Source organism: Mizuhopecten yessoensis, unplaced genomic scaffold (genome assembly GCF_002113885.1).
Source record: "Mizuhopecten yessoensis strain PY_sf001 unplaced genomic scaffold, ASM211388v2 scaffold716249, whole genome shotgun sequence".
In the NCBI taxonomy this organism is placed as follows: Eukaryota; Metazoa; Mollusca; class Bivalvia; order Pectinida; family Pectinidae; genus Mizuhopecten; species Mizuhopecten yessoensis.
Genome location: NW_018480022.1, coordinates 85278 through 109574, shown reverse-complemented (window position 1 = coordinate 109574; position 24297 = coordinate 85278). Strand labels below are relative to the sequence as shown.

Here is a 24297-nt window from a genome sequence, read left to right as displayed (position 1 = left end):
AAAACCCATTGTCACCCTCGGCTTCGCCTCGGGTGACAATGGTTTTCTCGGGTTGACAATATTCACTGTCACCTGCTAATGAATGTCATATTTATATGATGAAAGCTATGGCTTTTAATCTAAAATCATGACTAGATTGCTATTTTCAGGTGAACGGTTGAGTGTTTTTAGAGTCACTAGTTTTTGTTATGGCAGATGACAAATATACAGAAAAGCATATTTAAATATTGTTAATGTGTTTTGTTCATGAATTAATTGCAGATATGCACTCCTCAATATCTATTTACCATATATATAAAAAATGCAATCCATATAAGTTTGGAATCACTACAATACAAGTTTAGAACACCAGTATTGATATACAACAGGAAGTTACCTATAGTAACTACCTTAACCTGCCATCTTAACATGGTCACTGATGCGGAATTTTTTTTGGTTAGAACCAGCATCCGAAGCATCGGATGTGATCACCAACCACAGATACATAAGCCATGCAAGTTTAGAAGATTCCGGACAAGTAATCCATAGAGCAGATAGAGCCTGACCTTAACGAATTATCTTAACCTGGTCAGTCAAACAGCAAATGTATGTACGAAACAGCGTCGGCAGCATTGCATGTGATTAGCATCCATAGATACACAAAAGGCCTAAGGGCCTCAATGGTCACCAGAGTTACATAATAGGTGCTGGTAGCCCAATTTCATTGTTGAGATGTCATGTGGAAATCAACCAATGATTTTTCAGGCTAGTTTGGGAAAAGATACTTCTCTGGAAATTGGGAAAGTTTATCGCGAAAACAGATATTTTTTTGAGGATAAATTTGTATTACAACGGCTATTATAGGGGAAATTTACCCAATCCCAGGACTTCAGGTTTTGTTTAAGTGTAGCACAGAATTTAATTCATAATTGGCAATGAAGTATGAAGCAACAATACATTACATTGTAGAATATCCATGGATAAAAGTGCCATATGCTGCGGTCTTGTGCTCTAGAGTTTTGTGGAGATACCGACGCCGTCTCTGTCCTGTAAAGTGGAATCGGACTGGCATGCGAGGGTTGTGATAACGTAATTTTGTGGATTTTTGCGTTAAATGAGATCAGGCAGGCTTTTGGAGCCCATACTGTCTGATAGCCATATTTTTTTTTGCGTAGTATTTGCGGTTGAGAGACAACTCCATATTTCTCACTGATTCGTGATCAGCTAAGCGTTTGCAGACGACTTGCATTCTATACGCAAAAGAAATGGCCAAGACAAAATCGCCGGAATTAAAAACGGTAATCAAACGGGAATTTCAGTGGGGCAATTGGGAATTATTTTGATGAAATCTCATTGGGAATGGGATCGGTACTCGACCCCATTTATATAGGCTGAATAATCACTGTCAACATGTAAATGAAGCGAAATATAATACTTGTCATGTCACCATTGGAAAAGAACTATTACATTATTAGCTCACCTGGTCTGAAGGACCAAGGTGAGCTTATGCCATACCGTGGCGTCCGTCGTGCGTCCGTCGTCTTTACGTCAACAATTTCTTTAAACCAATTCTTCTTCTCCTTAACCACTGGAATTCAACCTTATTTGACTGGAAACATCCCTAGGTGGTGGGGATTCAAAATTGTACAAATGGTGGGGCTGACCCCCCAGGGGGCTGAGGGGCGGAGCCAGAAGGTAGCAATTTGGCTATATTGCTACAAACGACTTCTTTTGTAGAACTATGCACTGGTTATCAATCATATTTGATCAAAAGTATTCATGGAAGGCAGTGATTCAAAATTGTACAAATGATGTGGCTGACCCCCAGGGGGCTGAGGGGCGGGGCTAAAATGGGTAATTTGGCTATACTGCTTTAAGCGACTTTTTCTCTGGAACTAAGAGATGGATATCAACCATATTTGACTGGAAGCATCCCTATGTGGTGAAGATTCAAAATTGTACAAATGGTGGGGCTGACCCCTCAGGGGGCTTAGGGGCGGGGCCAAAAGGGGGCAATTTGGCTATATTGCTATAAACGACTTCTTCTGTAGAACTGTGCAATGGATATCGATCATATTTGTTCGGAAGCATTCATTGGAGGCAGGGATTCAAAATTGTACAAATGGTGGGGCTAACCCCCCGGCTAAGGGGTGGGGCCCAAAAAAGTGTATTACTAGGAAATGGTTGAGATCCCCACTGTATATAAATGACCATGTATACAATTGCTGAGTATAAAGAGAAGAATGCACATTTGCTTCCAGGATGGCCCTAGGGTCTGGCCCTTCCCTTGAAGACATAGTCCCTGGGTCACAACTTTGAAATGTTTGAGATCCCCACCCCAAAACTATATATACAAATGCTGGGCATAAAGAGATGAATGTAGTCATGATATTTGAATAGACCCTGTGGTCTGATTAAACTCCTAGGGACCTAGTTTCTTAGTCACAGCATGGAAACAGTTGATATCCCCACCCTATAACCATATATACAATTGCTGAGTATAAAGAGATGAATGCACATATGCTTCCAGGATGGCCTTGGGGTCTGCCCCACCCTTGGAGACTTAACCCCTGGGTCATAACTTTGAAATGGTTAAGATCCCCACCCCAAAACTGTATATACAATTGTTGGGCATAAAGAGAGGAATGCAGTCATGATATTATAATTGATCACGGGGTCTGGCCGGAAGCTTAGGGACCTAGTTTCTGAGTCACAGCTTGGAAGCAGTTGAGATCCCCACCCCATAACCATACATTAAATTGCTGGGCATGAAAAATCTAATACAGATATGCTACAAGGATTGGCCTTGGGGTCTGACATATTCCCTTGGATCTTACATGGAGAATATTTTGCCATGATTGCTTAGATATCCAGGTGAGCGATACAGGCCCTCTGGGCCTCTTGTAACTACTGTATAGCCATGAATTCTTAACACCACTGAAATCATCGAAATTTTAACTACTTTCAAGGACCTTATCACAACATGTTGAATATACTTGTAACTCAACACTGTTATGCAAGCTTAAAGTGGCCTCAACATATTTATGTGTACACAGTAAGTGATTCATTGATTACAGGTTACACCTACAAAGGTACACACACATTGGATTTTCTTTCGAGTCAAGTCACTGGCGTATGACGATGCTCTGGATCAGTGTTTGCAAACAGTTTACCTGTATTTCAACGTTGAATCCATAAATTATGACACTCAAAATACTTTTCACGACATATGGGATTCAGGTGCACAAGGAAATTTAACCCCTGCAAATATGACTAATATGAGCAAAATGTGGAAGGGCATGGTTCACATCATTGATTTTGTTTCTGGCTGTTCATTATAGATCATAAAATATCAGCAGTGACAATCAACAACACAGGGAAAATGAAATACAACACTTAACAGATGAACTGATGGAAAATTTCAAACAATTCTTAATTAAAATAGCCGAAATTAACGCTGAAATAGGGGAACATAATGCCAAAATTTGAGAGGGGTCCTGGCCCATATTCGGTCCTAAACAAGGCCTGTATATATCCATGCATATATGATGCATCAGCATGCGAGGATGATAATGAATCAATATATAGAAAAGTGTAAGTGGTGTTTATAAGAACAGTTTGGATTACAATTAACTTATTAAGATAATTTATGTACAGTGTTCAGATGAATGAAATATTCACGTGTAACACTTATGGATGCAGTGCCCTAACCATCTACAACAGTGTCTCTCTACAGGCACTAGTACTGCACCCTTTAATGTATCGTTGCATTTTGTTTTCTACGATAAATATTCACATGCATTGATTGGTCTGGTTTTGATTGTCGGCAGTTGGAAAATGGTGTGTGGTCCAGGAAAACTTAATAATAACTGGTGCTAAAATAAAGTAAGGACATTCCAGTGCTAAATATTTACCAACTTCAGCTATAACCACATGCAGCTGCCATGGTTTCATATGAAAATTTTAAAGAAAAACATAGATTTGGGGGATAATTTAGTATAAAATGCCCTAATGTGGCTAGGCCTATTTAAGTCCTTTCCAAACTTATTTACAAACATTACATATATTCTGTCATAACAATCCAATTAAACAGTGCAGGGGAGATAACTCCAATTTAGCTTGTGAAATGAACATCTTACAACTTTTGTTTAATCATTTTCTGTTTATGTTTTAGATATTAACAATTAAATAAATCATGTATATTTATTGACAACCCATCCTACATAAAATCCAAGGGATACAGGCTCGTATTCATGAAACCGTTATCATGCTCAAGCACGGATTCTGTGCTCAAACCAGCTTTCTTGTTACTCACTTAAATCATGTAAAATGATCAACTAGTCAAATCTAAAACATTGAAAATATTCTTTTTCCAGATCATTGAAACATATTTTTTTTATTAATTTATAACCAAAACAAGAAATTACGCTTGAGCACAAAATCCAAGCTTGAGCATGAGAACGGTTTCATGAATTGATAATTGTTAACGGCTTGTTCTAGTGGTTTGTTCTCCTTTCTCCCACTTTTTTCTGATCAAAGGAATTATATAAACATTGGAAAACAATAGATGTGTCATTATAGTCTGTTCTGGTATAGTACAGGTAGATTATTTACCTGTATTTACCTGTTCACCAATAGGAAATACTGTGTTAGTTATAGGAATATTTAACAAATATATTTCCTGATTTTCGTAATATTTACTGGAAGTATAAATAAATATATACAAGATTCCAGTTATTACTTAATAAAAACACAACAAAATACATTAACTAAAAACCTGCTTTTATTAACTTCATATTAACTCAATTTTATACATTTTTACTATACATTTACATGTATGTTATATATATATTTCATAAAATAGAACTAAATTAAGCAAGCAATTTATGACAAATATAATCAGTGAAGACAGAGATCATGTTTATGCAAAAAACAGATGAAAAGCTGGGAATGAAAATAAATAAATACTTAGCACTGGTTGATCAAAACACTCATATTCATAAATTGCACACATGCACAAAGATACAAAACTAATGTCATAGCACTAACTTACTAAAGCATATTTATCACAATGTCACTCTAAATGCAAAAGATGGGATGCTGTGTCGGCGTACTGGATAACATCTGTTGTACCATTCTCCAAGTGTTCCTTTAGTTGGCTAAGGCGGCTGTCGATGTTACGGTAGTGCTTTGCTCTTGGTCTGAGTCGTCCTCCTGTTGCGTGTTGGATGCGCGTTATCTCGTTGCTGGCTTGTATTTCCTGGAAGACGCGGATGATGCTGTAGATGTTGGGGTGGGCGTGTTCCACTTTCTTCTTCAGTTTGCTGTGCCATCCCTCTATGTGATTGGTTGTTCTGGGTCCCTCGGTCTCAAAGTGGTTCCAGAGTTGTTGATCTCGGTCAATCCATTGTGTCACGACGTAATCTGTAAATGGAGTGGTGTCTTGTGGTACATCAGCATCGCCTATGGCCTCCAGCGCATTGAACCAGACATCTTCTACATGGTCTAACGGAACAAGGGGTAGTACAGCGGCACGCCTTACAAGTTGTCGGACATCATCGTTGTTGGCGTAGAGTTGTTGAAGTCCGGTCTGCTGGACTTTCCTCCAAATACACTGTGTATAGTGGAAGAAACAGCCCTTCAAACTCACAGCTGGAAACACTGCGCGGATGGCGTTCTGGGCAGCAGCCTCAAAGTCCAGGAAAACGGTGGTGGGATTGAGTTGGAGGTTGAGTTCTGTCATCTTAGTCTTGAGGAGCGTAAATAATCTTTGGTATGTTGCCTGGCTCTTGCTGGGAAGAAGACTGTATAAAAGTGGGTACATCTGGTCTCCAATCCTGGCGTGGACGGTGTAGATCTGGTGAAACTGAGTCGGGCACGTGTAAAACGTTCCATCACAGAAGAGAGTGTCGGCGTTGCAGAGGTCTATCAGATTGTCGGATGTCGCGAAGGCTATAATCCTGGAATTGTCACCATCATCAAGTAGTAGGAATTTCTCTCCGGCAGTTGTCTGGGTCCACTTTCCATCTAGGTTGATGTCCTGAATGGTTCTTGGTAGCTGAGGAGTCTGAGTACGTCGAGCGTTATACAGTAACTTCTTAGTGGACTGGAAGGTGGGTAGTTGTTTGACTGTGTTCTCTGCGTCGTCGTTCCAATCATCGGATCGAAGCTTGGTTACCTCCTCATCGTAGATTCTGGGAATTGGTTTTACTTCCTTCACGCAGCGGGTACGAATGGTCTTCATAATCTCCTGGGCGACGATCTTAGCATGGTCCTGAGGGTGGTTGTGGGGATGGCGGCCGTTTCCAGTAGGGATGTTGTTTCGGGTACTAAGTGTAGCTGGACAGTTGGGGATGGTACATCTCCAATATACACGCTCACCTCTGTTGTTCTTAACACAGTAAATGTATCAGTTGTATGCGATGTTCTGTCTTCCAAACTTGTTGCGAAGAAACGTCACTTGAATTTGTGCATTTGCCATGTTGTTGGTTGATGGAGAATGTGTGAGACCTCACCCTCCACTTCCTTATATACTTACAAAACATACAGCTTGGACAATCTCACTTGTTTAATCACCACAGCATCAATTAATCTATTATTAGTAATTAATCACTTTGCAAACGGTCAGCTTATATGTCCCTTTATAAGTTCATATATACTTAATTGTTGACTCAATGCTCACCAGTAAAGTGGTCAGTTGATGGACCCAAGCCATCAGTTGTTAAGATTCATTTTTATCAACTAGAAATATAAGTGGACCCAAGCCATATGGGGTTATCAAATAGAAACTTAACTAATTATTATGTTTTAGGGGAAAATAATCTAATGAGTGCTACTAAGTTATTAATAATTACAATGAAGACGCATTTATTGGTAAAAAAGATTCTCTGAAAATAATTATCTAAATACCCTATATCAAAGTTACATGTATATGACAGTACTGTATATATGATACAGGTGATGTGGGAGAACACAAATAAAAATGATGAAAACACACTATATCAAAGTTACATGTATATGACAGTACTGTATATATGATACAGGTAATGTGGGAAAACACAGGTAAAAAAAATGTGGGAAAACACAGGTAAAAACCAGGTAAAATATATATGAAACAGACAATAACTGCTATCACAACATAACTGCCTCTATGGTTTTTTTAAAAGTGGGAGAAAGGAGAACACACCGTTCAGGTTTCCCCCACTTTTTTAAAATAACATGGGTGGAAGAATGTTGTTAGAAGGATTATAGTCTGTTTCTAAGTAGTATGGGCAGTATTTACCTGTGTTTTCACCTGTGTTTACCTGTGTTTCTATCTAAGGTGGTGTTTTATCATATTTAATTTAATAATGCATCATATAAGTTTTTTTCAGATTTGTAATGACAAATGTTAAAATTTAAATTATTTAAATATCAATCATATATATAAATATATATGTTCAGTATCAAATATATCTATTTTGTAGTCCTTGTGCTGCTGATATGATAAGATGAAATGTGTTATTTCATTTGTTAGTACTTTAAAAATATTAATATAAACAGTTATTAAATAATCTTTCTGTTAATTAATCAGTTAATTGATCAAAATTCCTAGATGTTATAAGTATCTAATAACTATCATAAAAATCATTGAACATCTATAATTATCCAAGCTATCATTTCCATCCAGGTGAGCTAAAAGTGATCACGGCCTATGCTTATTACTGAGATGATGATGAGTGTTACCATTATTTAAGCACTCCTTAATTTGTATCCAAGCTGATGATGAATATCCAAGCCAAATTGGTTATATATAGCAAGCAATCATTCTGGAGCAGTTATATCCAACTGTACAGCTCAAGCAGTATTACAGCGAATCTAGAATATCTACGCAAATTCTATTTTACGAAACTACGAGACTACTACCCACTACTAGACTACGAGACCATGGCGAATGCACAGATTCAGGTCAAGTTTGTGAGAAACAAACGTGGCGGACGAAGTCTTGCATATGATGGTTACATTTATAGTGTTAAGAACAACAGAGGTGAGAGGACCTACTGGACCTGTGTTGATGCCACCTGCCCTGTCACACTGACTACACTCAATGATATTCCAGTACGGTTTGGACAACGCCAGCACACCCATCCTTCAGACCATGCCAACGTCAGAGAGTGTGGACGATGTGTGGTTCAACGCTTTAGGTGAACTTGAGGATGCTGACCTACCCGTGAACACAACACCTTTCACAGACTACGTCGTAACCCAGTGGATCGAGGGAGATCGTCATATCTGGAACCATTACATCACTAAAGGACCCAGCACCACCAATCACCTAGAGGCCTGGCACGGGAAGTTGAAGAAGAAGGTTCACTATGCACACCCGAACATCTTCGCCATCATCAGAGTGTTCTAGGAGATTCAGGCAGCCAACAAGATCAACAGAATACAACGAGATGCAGGAGGAGTAAACAGACCACGCGAGAAACGGTACCGAAACATCAGCAGCCGACTGACCCAGCTGAAGATCTTATGGAGTACGCCAATGCAGCATTACATCTCTTACATTTGGGATAGATAACAACAAAACTATGTGCCTCTTGGCTGTTGGACTTGAACTTTAAATTGGAGATATGATATAAATTTGAGGGGGGCCAATTTGATATTGCTATTACTAAACTTTACTATTCTTAATATGTGAATATTGTTAATGCATTTGTATTATGTGATTAGTAAATGAAATGTACAGTTTATATTGATAGATTTAACGACTTAACATGTTTTGAAATGTAATGTTAAAGTTAACTTGTCTTGTATTTGGTGACCTAAACAGTGTAATATAAATTAATATAAGTATATGCATTGACGGTTGTATGTTTAAAAATTGTAATATAATTGAAATGTAATCATTATGTATAAGTAGTGAAATACTCGATTGTTAACTCTTATGTAGTGCTGTTATATTCTATATTATCTGTTTAAAAGTGTAATGTAAATATGTGACTATAAACTCTACATATGTATAAGTATAAAAATATATCTGTAAAGATATTTGAACCCCAAAAAAGTATTGAAACCTTATGTAGTGCTGTTATATTCTATATTATCTGTTTAAAAGTTCTACATATGTATAAGTATAAAAAATATATCGAATATATGTAAAGATATTTGAACCTCAAACAAGTATTAAAACCGTATTTATACCCAACATATGCAACAAAGCTACACAGTTTACTTTCACAGAGGTAAGTTACCTGTGGGGTAAGTATGAAACAGACTATATTTGGTTTGCCATTGTCTTCCTAAATCAACCCTTTTATTTCCTTTGTAAAATTATGATATTGCAAATGATGAGGATTTAGAATGTCGTCTTTAGATGGAATAGTAGGTAGGTTAGTTGTTTGCATCTGTTCCCCATAATGATAAACATTGTTTTAGGCAAATACGTCCTTAAACTGTCAAGTTTCAACAGCGCTCAATCGCCACGAGTGCGAGCACCGCCATATTGTTTACAAAAGTTTAACCACTTGACCTCTGACCCAAGATGGCGGCTGCAACTGTCAAAACGTCTATATAAATAGTCTCGTTCAACCAGACGCTTGATCACTTGTAATTCAAGATTCTGGTCAAACACAGTGCATTAACATTATCACCACAATAGGGCAGTATTTCTACTTTCGTTTCCGGAAGTTATGTCAACGTCATTAAACCTTTAAATGAATAATGAAATTAATGAAAAAGGTAACCTATACATGCATTTCTGAAGTACCCGTGTATTCACTTTTATCGAGAACAATGTAAGAAAATGTGTCAAATCTCCAGAATAATGCCATCTATTTCCATTGAATAAATCATAACTGAGCACAAAGCCAACAAGGCTGACTGAAGTTTGAAAAAAGCATGCAAAGCAAGTGAGATTTTACCTGTACACCATTCAAAACACCTTCAAGTTCTCACTCAGGTAATCTGGCTTGACTTGTATCAATAGTCTTGTTAGCTTAATGAATTATTATAAAATATCCAATGAAAATACATGAAATAATTCTTTTTGAAGCATTTTCTTACATTTTTCTCGTTAATAGTGAAAACATGGATACTTCGGGAATGCATATACAGGTAATGTTTTAATGAATTAAAATATTTAATGTAATTTTGGGCCACTCAAATTCTGACTTCAAAAGATAAAAAGGGTGTGTCAACCTTTGACCAATGATTGTTTTTACCAGAATCTCGGTAAGCCTCGTTATGATGTCACAAAACGAAAGCACTGCGTTTGACCAGACTCTCTATTCGGCGTAGCTTGCGCAGGCAACAAGAGTCTGGTTGAACGAGACTACTATATAAAAAGAATGTGGCACATTGCACCACTGTAATTTTAATTCAGCTTTTTTAGTTTCGTATTATTTGTTCCGAAGGGGGAAAAAAAAGAGTTTCCGAAGACGTTCAATACTTTACATGAAGGATGAGTATATAATTAGTTGCTCCGATTACCTGCTGCAGTTCAAGTATTACGCTTTTATTGAAAAAAATGCGGAGTAAAATAGGTAAAAGTGTTTATAATTATATATATGGAAGTGAAAGCATTAGGTAATTGAAGATGTTCTCTTATTTTGTTGCATTTATTTGAAAACGAAAGTAGAACACTTTACTTATATAAATCTGTTTATCATCAAAGAAAAGTATTACAGTTGTATTTTATTATCACAGACATGTATTAAACTTGTATTTAGTATCTACTATCACAGACAGGTGTTACACTTGTATTTACCATCACAGACAGGTATTACACATGTGAGTACATTGTACTTTAACACACATCTACAGTAGGCAAGTTTACATCGCTGTACTAAAATACACCTAGCAATTAAACATGCTAATAGCAGTTACAAAAACTAATGGTTTATACACTGTAAACTACTTGTTTTACATCACTATTTGTTTATATTCTGTATACTATTTGTATCTTTTTAAGGATTAATTCCTGTACTTGGTCTGGCAAGGTATATGAGATATAAACCATGGGTCTTGAGACATAATGAGTTATAAAATGCTTCTTCACATCTAACTTTTCTCAAAGCCAATTGAAGGTTATACCCTATCAATTCAACAGAACAGAACTTGTTTTAATTTACATTTAGTATAATTTTCATGATTTTTGTTTTATAATTTCTAAAATGTCAGTCTGACTCATTGTGTGGCATCATTAAGTAAGATAAAAATCTGTTACCTGGTATGTATAAATTACAACTTTAGAACAATACAATATATAAATACATATATTTCAAGCTGAAACTTTTGAGAAAAAAGGGTTTTGAAAGTTAAAAGAAGGTATGCATTCTGCATCAATTTTCTGTCTTACTCATACATGTATGCCATCTGTAAAGTTTATAGAAATATTAACCACAGACCCTTTAGTATATATATATATGTATATGTAGTAGGACAAGGAATAGTGATAAAGTTAGTGCCGTTACTGGGGCTCAAACCCACGACCTCTGGCTCTCCAGCCCAATGCTCTACCACTGAGCTAAAAGGAAATTCCCTACAGCTGACACTTGTAAGGCAACCTAATTAATGCACATCATTTACATATATATATATATATGTGTGTGTGTATTCAGTCCAACTTCAGAACAATGTAAATATTACTCTGTATTACTCTTTAAGTGTATATATATACTGTGTATACCAATCCAAATTATATACGCTGTTTAGTGTATACATTGCACGTATTACCTCTCATTATAAACTCTGGGGACAACTACTGTTTATATACTTAATACTTAGTATGTGTTCTTTATATACATGCATTTTTTTTTATTTCAATTTAAAACCTGTGAAATGGCATACTCTTGATATCAAGTTTATGGGTTCCCTATATAGCTAAAACAAGTCGTTTGAAGTATTGAAATGTTTGACCCCTGTGACCTCAAATATAACTGAAGGTAATTTTTGTTTACCTATTTGACATCTGTCACCTTGACAGTAAGTCAAGTTCACTCTTGTATTTCAACCAAATGTACTATGAAGTATGCATCCTTAGACCTGGGAGTTTTAGATGTTATGCAAGAGACCAAGAGGGCCTGTTTCACACACTTTTAATAGGATGTAGTGAAATATCCTCATTAAAAAATATATTGAAGTTAAGGCACTAGGAATAAACTCACATTGTACCATCAGACCAGGTAAATAAATAATGAAAGGTGTAGCCGCAAATTGCTACTGAGAAGCAAAGCTAAAAATAGCTTAAACAGAACTGCATGTTGATGAAAGGGTTTTGCAATGAATGCACATGCCTTCTGGATGACTTGTTTTTATTGACAGTATATATATCCTATATCCTTTGACAAGAGAAGAAATAATGTTATTACTAAGATTATTAAGTTAAATGAGGTGTGTAAAGAAATAAGAGAACATGTATAAAAGTGTGATAGTATGTACTGTAGATGTGTTAACATGTCTGTGATTATTTATACATGTGTAACACCTGTCTGTGATCATATGTACATGTGTAATACCTGTCTGTGATCATATGTACATGTGTAATACCTGTCTGTGATAGTGTGTACATGTGTAATACCTGTATGTGATAGTGTTTACAAGTGTAATACCTGTCTGTGATAGCATGTACATGTGCAATACCTGTCTTTGATAGTGTGAACATGTGTAATACCTGTCTGTGATTGTATATATACATGAGTAATACCTGTCTGTATATCGTGTACATGTGTAATACCTGTCTGTGATTTTAAATATACGTGAGTAATACCTGTCTGTGATAGTGTGTACATGTGTAATACCTGTCTGTATGTATTGTGTACATGTGTCATACATTGTACCTGTATGTGATTGTGTGTACATGTATATATAATAACTGTCTGTGAAAATATATAGTCAGTGTACATGTATTATAATAGCTGTGATTATTTTAGATGTGAATTCCCTGTCAGTGATAGTACATACATGTGTGATATATGTGTATGATATCATAGTAAAGATATGTGTAATTCCTGTCTGTGATAGTGTGTTCATGTGTGATAGTGATAGTATGTGTTATAATTGTCTGTGATAGTATGTATTAGTATAATAACTGTGTGTGATAGTATGTATGTGTACAATAACTGTCTATGATGGGATGTATGTGTATAATAACTGTGTGTGATAGTATGTATGTGTTTAATAACTGTCTATGATAGTATGTATGTGTATAATAACTGTGTGTGATTGTATGTATGAGTATAATAACTGTGTGTGATAGTATGCATGTGTACAATAACTGTCTATGATAGTATGTATGTGTATAATAACTGTGCGTGATAGTATGTATGTGTATAATAACTGTGTGTGAAAGTACATATGTGTATAATAATTGTATGTACAGCAATAGTATACACATATGTAATACCTGACTTTGACAGTATAATACACTTAACCCATTATTGATTTGGGTTGTTATATGCTATATGATCATCAACATTTAATGCAGATGCATCTTAATTGATGGTATATCAGTGTTGTAGAGTTGATTTTATTGTGTTGAGAGAAAGCCTTAATACAACTTTCAAGTTCCATGAACAATTTGACATACATGCATTCACCATCAGTTTTATTTGGATTGAAATTTACCTATAGCTAGCACAGGTATATCATAATAGGTTTATGTTTTTGACTCCTTGAAATCGAATCAAGTGTGTATTCCTATCTAAGCTTTAACAGTGGCATTTCAAAACTTTCATTTGATACAGATTTATAGCCATTCTAGTTATTAGTATGATTTAGGAGAATATTACAATCTATTTTACTGCATATACATGTACATATACTAGAGTTGAATATGTACATGATTGTTCTGTCGGCTGTATATGAAACCAGACTTGTAGTTATTAAAATTCTGTAGCTGTGAGGGCACTGCCAACATTAGAATGATCTTTATAGTTATGCATTGATCTACAAACTTCATACAATTGATTTCTATTATGTAACAAATCTTGGATTTTGCAGGCTGGTGAATTTACAACACAGAGGAAAGTCATCAATGTGCATAGATGCTGTCTAAAGTGATTATGATGTCATTATTTGATGATTACTTCAATATTCACTCTTTCATTGTAAATGTAGCAACCAATAAATTATGTGACATACATCAGAAGTCTGTTGTTTTATCTATTGATACTTTATAGGATTATTTGGGACTATTTCGTCTCTTTTTATGCTCCCCGAGCCATAAAAAGGGCCATAACTTCTGACTTGCTGAAGAGTCTCAGTAATGAAATTTCAGTGATATACATGTATGTGGGATAGTAAGGCAATACATATGTTACATACCACTATTTGGTCCCTATGCCTGGAGGTCAAGGTCACATTTAGGTCATAGGTCAAATTCTTTTTCAGGGCACTTCTGATTTGATGAAGATAACTCAATATAAGTTATATATGCAAGAATGTTAGGCGTTATATTATGTAGTACCACTATGGGGTCTGTATAGTTAAGGTCAAGGTTTCATTAAGTTCAAAGGTCAACTAAATCTTACCCTGTATACCTCCAAAGGCAAGTGATGTGCAGAAGGAAGACGAGCTTTTTTGCATACCTCTTTGGTTGTTCATTCACTTTACACAGTTACATACGTAAACTCAGAGTCAATAATAGTGCCAGGCATGATAAATTTCAGGTAAAGATACGTGTATCATGCAACCTTTATTCCAGTCCCAAATGTCTTTTTTGGGAGCACAATCCATCAGTTTTAGTGATTTTCTTATTTCTTTATATGGTAAAATATTCAAGTATTGATGGAGGAATATTTACCATACAGTATACAGGAACAAATTAAAGGCTCAAGTGACCTAAACACTTTTCTTCAAAACTTATATTTTTTTTAATTCTTCTTAGGAAGCAGTGAATTCATGCATTTCTTTCAAACTTACTAAGAATCATCATTGGTGGAAGAGGTTATCAAATTGTAAATTTGGCATTCCTGCCCCATTCCCAGGTGATCAATGCTTCAGAAATCTTCTCCATATTCAGATGTACTTGAATCAACACTCTTTTGTGAATGAAAAGATGCTTAGGTGCTTTGTCTAAATAGTAAATTTCAGGAAATAATTCAAACTTGGTTTGATTAGTAATGATGAGAGCGATATAAGGAAATAAGATCCTACCTTGCCCCTTGGTCTGGAGGGACAGGTTTCAAAGGGGGAAAATTGACTAAAATTTCATGAATGAAAAGGTCCTTTAAGTTGATTTATCTGAATTGTAAATTTATTTACTCCTGGTCATCAGTTCTCCCCTTGGGAAGCTGAGGTAAAGTTTACTAGACTTTATACAGGAAAATAGCACTTTTTTGTATATTTTGTCAATTTTAAGCAGAAAATAATTCAAATTTAGTTGGAAAAATTATGATGTGATGGCAATTACCAGTACTGTAGTTGGAGGGGTGGGGCCCAAAAATAGAAAATTGGCTAAAACTTCAAAAGTCTTTTTCCTTGCACTAGGATGTACTAGAATCTTATTCTCCACATGGATGAAAAGGCCCCTATCTGCTTTATTTGAATTGTTATTTTTATTCTATTTTTCTCTCCGGGAGAGTAAAGTTTACTATTGCTTAAACAAGTATAAAGGAAAGAACACTTTTTGGTACAATTTGTCCACATTTAGCAGGAAATAATTAAAACTTGGTTGGAATGATTATGATGAAATTGAAATTAGATGGTTTCAGAAAGTAAGATACCGAAAAGCTACCCAAATGGAAAGCCAAAAGTAAAAACAAAAATGGCTAAATAATAAACTTTTTTTTTCCATTCAATACCATTGTTTAAACATGCATTATGTTTGGATCAATACCATTAGTCTATAGTTTTACCTGTGCACTTTACTTCAGCAATATAATTATCACGCATTATTCAAATTAGAATCTATTATCATTTTGCTATAATGTACATCAAATCATTTGGATCAGTTCTCTGATATTCTTAACCTAACACATATTACATTGGGTCCTTTTCTACATGTTAAGACATTATTGAAAATAATGAACACATTTCCTGCTCTAAACTATATATGGTGGGAATGCAAAACATGCATAATTTCTGCACAACTGCATGGTACACTGCAATTCCTGTAGGCACTCTATCTAAATCAGAGATTTATAACGATACAAATATCTGTTTTAGATAGAGTTCCTACAGGAATTAGGTATAATGTATATCTAAAGGATACATACAGTGCAGTTTCCATACTTGCCGACAATCCCAATTATGGAGGGAGACAACTAATTTTGGACCCTTGAATTTTAACATTGTTCAACCAGTGAACTTGTTAACTATTTTCAAATTCTGAGATCTGATTATTTCCTTTGAGAACTCAACATATTTCAGTGCTAGAAGTCTGGATCCAATGCACTGTTATCTTTATTTTCTATATCATTATTAAGTTACATCCAAGACATCTATAATGTAAGTATTATTTATTAAAGGTGGTCGATGTTGGGATTTTAAATAAACATAATTTACTGATTCATGCAGGCTCTCGTGTGCATACTCAAGCTGTACATACTGTTGTTGTTATTGTTGTTGTTTTGTGGTGTTTTTTTAATAGTTGCTTATTTGTTAGTTATGAAATTCATAAAAATAGTTAAAAGATGTAATGTACCTGCTATATAAAAAATATTTTTCATTAATGATGCTACATCTATACTCATTTAGTTAATATAGCCACGGAATTAGATTATCTAAGTCCGTGATATAGCCATTAATATCTCATGCTTCATATGCTTATCTTATAAAAAAAAATAAAAAAAAATTGTATTATCTTCTCAAGTCTTTTCCAATGCGAATCTCAATACAGATCAATATTGGTTATGATCATCTTTATTCACCCTGATCCACGTTCCTGTGTCCACCATCTGTACATATACTGCCTACCCATATGATGATTCGCACTCTCTCTATCACTAGACCATACCTCTTACTTTTCTGCACTCTTTTCGCATACATATCCCCTCCCCCCAATCCCTCTTGTAATGTCCAAGTCATCGTCTTCATCGGATTGCGGATCCTTTTCACAGTTTACACGATTTCTTTTCTAGGTAACCCCCATACCCTGTATATTTGTACAATAAAATATGTTTAAACTAAAATAAACTCTATGAGAGTTTGTTAGTCGTTTTGAGTACAATAAACAGGGGGGGGGGGGGGGGCTCTCTGCGCCCGGGATAGGTATTTCTTTAGCTCCTGTAGCTCATCTTTTGAGAACTGTATAGGGACTTCATCATCCGACTTAGTGCCCTCTGCAAACTCCACCTGCCTACTAGGGTAATGTGGCGCGCGAGAACCAAACAGAACACGCTGATTGGCTACGGAGGCCTTTATTTATTTCAGAGCCTTGTGAACCGTCTTAGGATTCCTCTCCATGGCTCTCTGCGTCGCCATCTTCTCGCGACAGCCTTTGAGGAATGCCTCCGTAGCGATCTGGTTCCTCGTGGTGATGTCTGCATGGGCAAAGCCGTCTCCAGTTATGGTTTGAATCCGCTGAGCAAATTCTGCCAAACTCTCACTCTCCTCTTGTTTAGTGAGGTTCAGCTCTCTGCGGGCCACCATTGGGACGCCCTTGTCGCTAAACCGTTCCTTCATCTTTTTCTTGAGTTTTGTGAACCCAAGAGTTCGTGGAAGCTTATCGGCGTACTCCAACGCATCCCCCACCAGACAATCGAAAAACCGTTGTTTGGTCTTACGGTCCGACCATTTATTGTCCTTTATTATCCTGGTGAAAATAAGAGCGAATTGTTCCCAGCGCTCTTTACCCGAGTAAGTGGGCATCTTATGTTGCTACTCCTTTGACGATGCCTCTGGTAGTCATCGGAGGAGTCCCCTGAATCTGTATCGCTGTTCTCCTCCCCCTTAATAATAAATAGCGATAACAAACTTTCACTATCAAAATCCAAGATGGCTGCCTGTCGGCCATGTTGTTCATCCGATCAGTCTCAAAAGTTGTCATGCACAGGCTTAAGACCAAGGGGAACCTACATATAAAATATAAAGGTCCCTATGACAGTTCTTGAGTAATACAGATAACAAGAATTGTTTAGGGACGGACGACGGACGAACCACGGACCACGGACCACGGACGCAGGGTGATTTGAATAGCCCACCATCAGATGATGGTGGGCTCAAAATGAAAGATCATAGAAAAATCATAGCAGTGGGGTATTAAGGACGGACCAATTTGGTATTGCTGAACTATTTTATCATGTTCGTGTGACCCTGGTGTGGGATAATAATAAAAAAAACATACAAATGTATGTTGTAACAGTTTTAATAAATAACGTCTGGTAAACAGTTCGTAACAAGAGTAAAATTATCAGGTACAGTTTAATGAAAAATGCATTATGATATGGTGACATTTGTTTTAGTGAATTCATAAATTATATCATTGTTATAACACATAACATGTATACTCTAATAAGAGCGCAGCTCTTCTTGCGCCGAAGGCGCAAGAAGCGAAGCTCTTTTCCGGTAACATGTGTACGAACAATTGAAGTCATGGTAACGTCGAAATACTATGCTTCCAAAATCCTTCGTCACGGAAGTAGCTAGTATAGAGTTACCGCGGTCCTATTTTTACGATGCTGTTTAGCTTTGCTACACATTCTCAAAAATATCTCTTTATTTGATAATTTTTTTCTATGGTTAGGTAAATTCATGACATTGAAAATTACAGACACTGAAGCTTCTTTCAAATTTTAGTCTTTTCTTCTCTCCACCCAAACCGGAAGTATATAGTAACTACCAAACCAAACGGAAATACGGATATGTTTGGGCTATTGTGATTCTCTTTTTACACGATTTAGAGGGATCAGGCTAAGTATATCATGTCGGAAAATAAAATTAGATTTTTAATCACCAATATTCTTAACTTTTATAATAACAGATAATAACAGTTATATTTGATAAACAATACATCTTCAAATATGAAGTCCCTCTATCGGGCCTCACTCTTTCCGCAACATTACGCTGAGGCCATAGACGGGGCAATTAAATGCAACAGTACCAAATGCATTTGTGTTTTCTCTTGAACTGCATTATTCATTCGAATGCTTTTCTTTACTTATTGATTTTACATTTATCCCTATAAAACGAATAAATAGATAATATTTTAAATAATGTTATTTAGAAAATAAAATTGAAAAAAAAAAGCATTTAGACGCTTCTCTCGTTTCAGGCAATGCCTGTTTTCAAAATGAATGATTTTGCCCAGCAACAGATTCAAGTAGGCTATATTATGGAAAAGAAAAAAAAAATACAGGTAAATTGTGTATGTATTAAAATGGGTAATGTTATGATTAAAAAAATATATAGTATACTATCGAAACAAATGTACCAGCTGCGCTCTCTCCAGGCCATGCCTGAGTCATATTAATGTCCATTATAACAACGTCGATTGAACAATGTGACAGAATATACATATAATATTGATTATCAAATACTGATGTTATAATGTGACGTTAAAACAATGTTGAAAATAATGTCAGGTTAACGATATATTTTACCATTTAATCTACTTTAAACATTTTTTTCAAACCCCCAAGCGGCGCAAAGCGCCGTCGGGGGTTGATCTATAAACACTTTGTCCACTTCCGGTGCTTCCCCATGCGTGAAAGCCTTCTGGGAAATTGAGGCCGCATACTGTCTACAAAAATATGGTGGTAAACCTTACAGTATCGGTATTTAGTAGTTTTCTAGTGAAATATCATGAATTCTCCATCTGATAAACACATATGTTTAATGCAGTGAAGATACACGAAATAATATATATTCGCAAGTAAAAACGTCACTCTTAGTATTATCCAATCTGAACGGTACTTTATATTCTCTGCGGAAAACCCATTCAAAATGGCGCTCTGTATTGTTGTCAAGCGTGACGTCATTATAACCTGGCGTTAAAAACTACGTTACACATTCCCGCGCTTTTCTGATGAAGCAATATTTGCGCCTCATGACGTGAAAAAATGTAAAAAAAAATATTGCATTAAGAAATAAATGCAATAACATTCTGGGATATTTGATGTCAATTGTAACATTAATTTTCAACACCACATTTTTATTAAGATCAAGGAGGTATAGATAAAGTTACGATTTCAGCGTTTTAAGTTCTTTGGGTTTTTTCCCCCCGTATTTGTTTTTAATTTGACACGCATTATCTCATTTACAAAATGGTACCGTGTTTTATTAAAGTTATGCGTTTTAGCTCCGTAGACGGCAACCAACCCACTCGCTTTATTTTGACAATGAAGAGTGCTATCTCGATGGTTGGTTGGTTGGTTGACGGGTTCGCGCCTACATGAATCCGCCCTTACGGGTTTCATCTCACTGACGGAAGTCAGTGTTCTGTCGGCGTGAGGGAAGTTGCCTTCCCTCGGGGGGTGGTTTGGAGTCGTCTATTCTATCCTATCTTTATCTTGTGGTGTAATTTGGAGACGACTCCTTGGTCCGAAATGGTTTATCGCGCCGGATGATGCAGCTTTGGTTGTTGATCAATACTAATGTATTGGTGTCGTTGAGGGGATTCGAATTTGGCCAATATGGCTTATATTAATGTATATATGTACATAAAAAATGAAATTATTTGTATATTTGAAAGTGTATTTATTGCATATATTCCTGTTCTTATAGAGAGGTAAATATATATTATATTTGTTATGTACCTCGGGTCTCTTACTGCCGGTTGTGCCCGACAGTAGAGAAACGTCTCTGCTTCCGTTTTGTACAGTACTTTGTTTCCTTGTCAGGCTTGACCAGAGTCTGAGATTATCCGAGGGGTCCCTATGGTGTATGCGGATATTTACCCTTAGTTCTTGGTGTATGTCTATTTAAGAAAAGAAAAAATGGTCTTATGGGGGGTCTATAATTTGTTGGGCTTATAATTTATGTGTCTTATTGGAACTTTTATTATATAAAAAGATGGGGAGATTACCGATCGTATCATATCATGGCGTTGGTCTAGGAGGAGGGCGTACCGTATCCAGGCTGTCCTTTATTTATATTCTATTCTATTTTGTGTTTTGTTTTGTTCCTATATTTTGGAAGTCCGTCGAATCGTCGAAAATAATTGTATATAATAGTTTATGTACGACTTTATAGTGCTACCTCGTTGTGACGTCACTAATGTTTTGATTCCAAGCGGCACAGCCTTGTTTGACAGTAGGTTGTGAACAATAGGTTTAATATTGCTTTCCTCCTTGTCATCACAACATCTTTAACATACAAGATAATAGTAATCCACAATCTGCATAACTATTATAGTAAACATATGAAATACAGAGAAGGGGATGAGTTAAGGGGGCCCTATTACGTCAATTAGTTCTATTTTTTATTTAGATGAATTAAGGAATAATTATACACAATAATCAAATACGCATAGTAATAATAAATATAGAATAATCAGTTGAATACCCAGTATTTCAAAGAGTCTTAAATATTATTGATAAATAAATACCAATCTTAAGTATTACCAGTTCCGTTAAAATGATTACCCTTACCTCATGTGTTCACACAAGGATTCCCATCTGTAGCCCGTGGCGCTTGCACCTTCTAGCTGAATGGTCCTAATTAACTTCTACACCACAGCATTGAACATAGTAGGTCTTCTCATGATTAATGAAACACTATCTGATACACCACTGCTATTAATAGAATGATGAACGAAAAAAGAAGTAGCGCATTCTTGAAGTTCCATTCTCGTTTTCCACTTTGGAAAACCACAGATTTTTTTATATTACCAAGCTCCTTTTTAAACGTTCCATCTATTGCATATTTCGAAGCTTTTTGCATCTCATCCAATGCTTTTTCACTTTGTCCTTCGAGACGGAGTAGTTTGCTATTTGCTACATAGTATGCAACATGCCAGCGATGTTCCATTCTTTTCCAATTCTCCTCTTTTCGGATTTCTTGCAAAATTGTTTCAGCTTGTTTTTTGTCTTCATCCGTGACAAAAACATTATCTACGTCGTTTAGGAAAAGTCCTATGCCTAGAAGTAACAGTGCTTGTTTTATCAACACCATTCTACGGAAATCTTTTCCAACCGTTTCCTGTTCTCGACAAAAATGGTCAATTGACTCACTTCCGATTTTTAACAGTAGATTCTTCATTTTAACGGTAGGATCTTTTTCGTATCTTTCTGAAATCAGCATGTTGTATTCAATATACAGAATTACTCCAGACTCTCTACATGCTGGGAGTGTTTGAAGTCGCTGTTTTGCTTCTTCCACGTAACTGAGTGCTTCCTCCACCGGCCTTCCTGCCATTAGAAGAGCTGAACCGTAACGTGCTAGACGCATAGCTGTAGGTAGTGTAGCAGAGGAAGTGTATAAAGACATCTCTTGCATCTTACCAAACAATTCATCGTCGTTATAAAGAGTCGTGTCGTACACAATTCGTCTTCTTTCCATGGTTGCGTCTAGAACCATGAAATACATATCCGCCAATTCTTGATTATTTTCGAGAAAAATCTTTTCTTTGGGTATGGCATTCCACCTATCGGTAATAGTTTTACTTCTTTGAAGGAATGCTTCATTATTCCCTGTCATGGAATAGCGTTTGAGTTCGTGTCGAAACCATATTGCTTTAGCACGCTCTGGTGTGAATAATGACTCCTTTATTTCATAAGGCACATACCGACTTTCAGTATCATCTTTTGATATGTCATCTAACTCTAGCTGCAGTTTCTGTGCAAGGAAATCATACGCACTGTCCTTTGATAACGAATCGAGAAACAGGGAAAATGAACAGTTTTCAACTATATACTCGATAAACTTTTCTGCCCTTCTTGTTCTTACCCGATCATCACCCAGGAATGTCGGATTCGGGAGAACACCTTTTGAATACAGAAACGGCCTTAGTTCTAAGGGTTCAATGACCTCCACAATATTACAATGGTTCCTTTGTAACACTTTCCTTTCTATTTCATTCATATCCTTTAATTGACAAAAATTTCATCGTGAAGACATGTTCACAAGATATACATCTGGAAAAGAGATATACATTACATGAGATGATTGTATTTCTTATTAAAACATTACGAGTTTCAGATTATTTTTGATATCTTTATTATTAATATGTTTTACTTGTTGTAATAAACGGATTCATAACATACATCAAGAACGATAGTATGGTACATTACCAATCTCATATTGTGTTTTTGTTGGATTTTGAAGTTTCCTTGGTTTGCCGTATTCTTGCTAGCTAAAGTAATCTCTTTCGAGTAGTGGCGCGGTTCATAACATACCAACTTTACTCAATACTTAATTTGAAATTAACAAGTAACCCTCTAATTTTTGAAATTCATATCATTAATGGTTATATGCACCTTTCCCTTTTCGTTTCAAGAACTTGAACTTGAACGACATTCATTTTATAAAACTTTTAAACAATCATAATTTTCCAATGAATTGTATTCAATACATTAAAATGTATGTAAAATTTCACATAAAAATATGTATCTTTTATTTAAAGAGAGAGAGACATTTTGAGAAATTGTATGATTATAAAATTGAAATCATTACAAAAATATAGATATGATATTTTGTCGATTTTATATATTAATAACATTTTGACTTTATCCACGATCCTCTAAATCCATGAAAGAAACATGGCAAGGTGTTGTCGCATCATTTGATCAAAGGGAAGAACGGAACTCAAAAGGCCAAATACAAACACCTGATCACTTATTATTTGTATTTTTGAAAACGTAGCATTTAGTGTAAAGAAACAAAATATCGACAGGACGATAGATGGTCATATCCTTAGTCGGTGATCGACCCAGTCCAACTCCGCTACACATGTGATACTTATTGTATTTCAATGACAAGCAGTGGTCATAAACCGACGTGTATTGGATACAAAAGATTGCATGAGAAATCGTAACAATGTATATGTTATGACCGATAGCTGAAGGCATCATACAATATAAATACATCCAAATCGTATCCTTATTACAACCCAATATACTACTTGCCTTATTTGTTGCCTCGATGACAAGCTATGTACCAGAAGCGGCTGACAAACTAGTCAATGGCGTCTTGCCCAGAGATCATCCCCGAATCTTGTGGAAAGTTATGACTAAGAATCATGTGACAATCCCACTTAGCTGGAATTTTTGATCCTAGGAATTCCCAGTAAAACAGTGTTTATAAATAAACCCGTTTTGTTCACACTTTAACAACGCGCCGTGGTGTGTATATGTATACACAATTTTACACAAGTCTTTTTCTACGATAACCGAAGGCGGCCAGACACATTCGGAGCATCTATGCTTCGATTCTGTACCACGGTATACAAACAAGACATTT

The 24297-nt window shown here is 36.0% G+C and overlaps 1 protein-coding gene across 3 annotated transcripts in view; it reads right to left on the bottom strand.

Annotated features, from left to right (window-relative positions):
- LOC110442321 overlaps positions 1 to 24095 on the bottom strand; it is a 26934-nt gene extending 2839 nt beyond the window's left edge. The window contains exons 1-3 of one of the 3 annotated variants that reach the window (XR_002462004.1): positions 23964 to 24095; positions 21489 to 22973; positions 17554 to 17849 (exon numbers count right to left, since the gene is read on the bottom strand). Coding sequence is in view for 1 of the 3 variants with exons in the window: in XM_021485873.1 (XP_021341548.1) it covers positions 21604 to 22920 (1317 nt within the window). In the remaining 2 variants the exon portion in view is untranslated. Of the gene's footprint in view, positions 1 to 17553; positions 17850 to 19292; positions 22974 to 23963 lie in introns of those variants that run through there. The other 2 variants (XR_002462003.1, XM_021485873.1) reach the window with 2 other exon arrangements.
- Between the last annotated feature and the right edge of the window lie 202 nt (positions 24096 to 24297).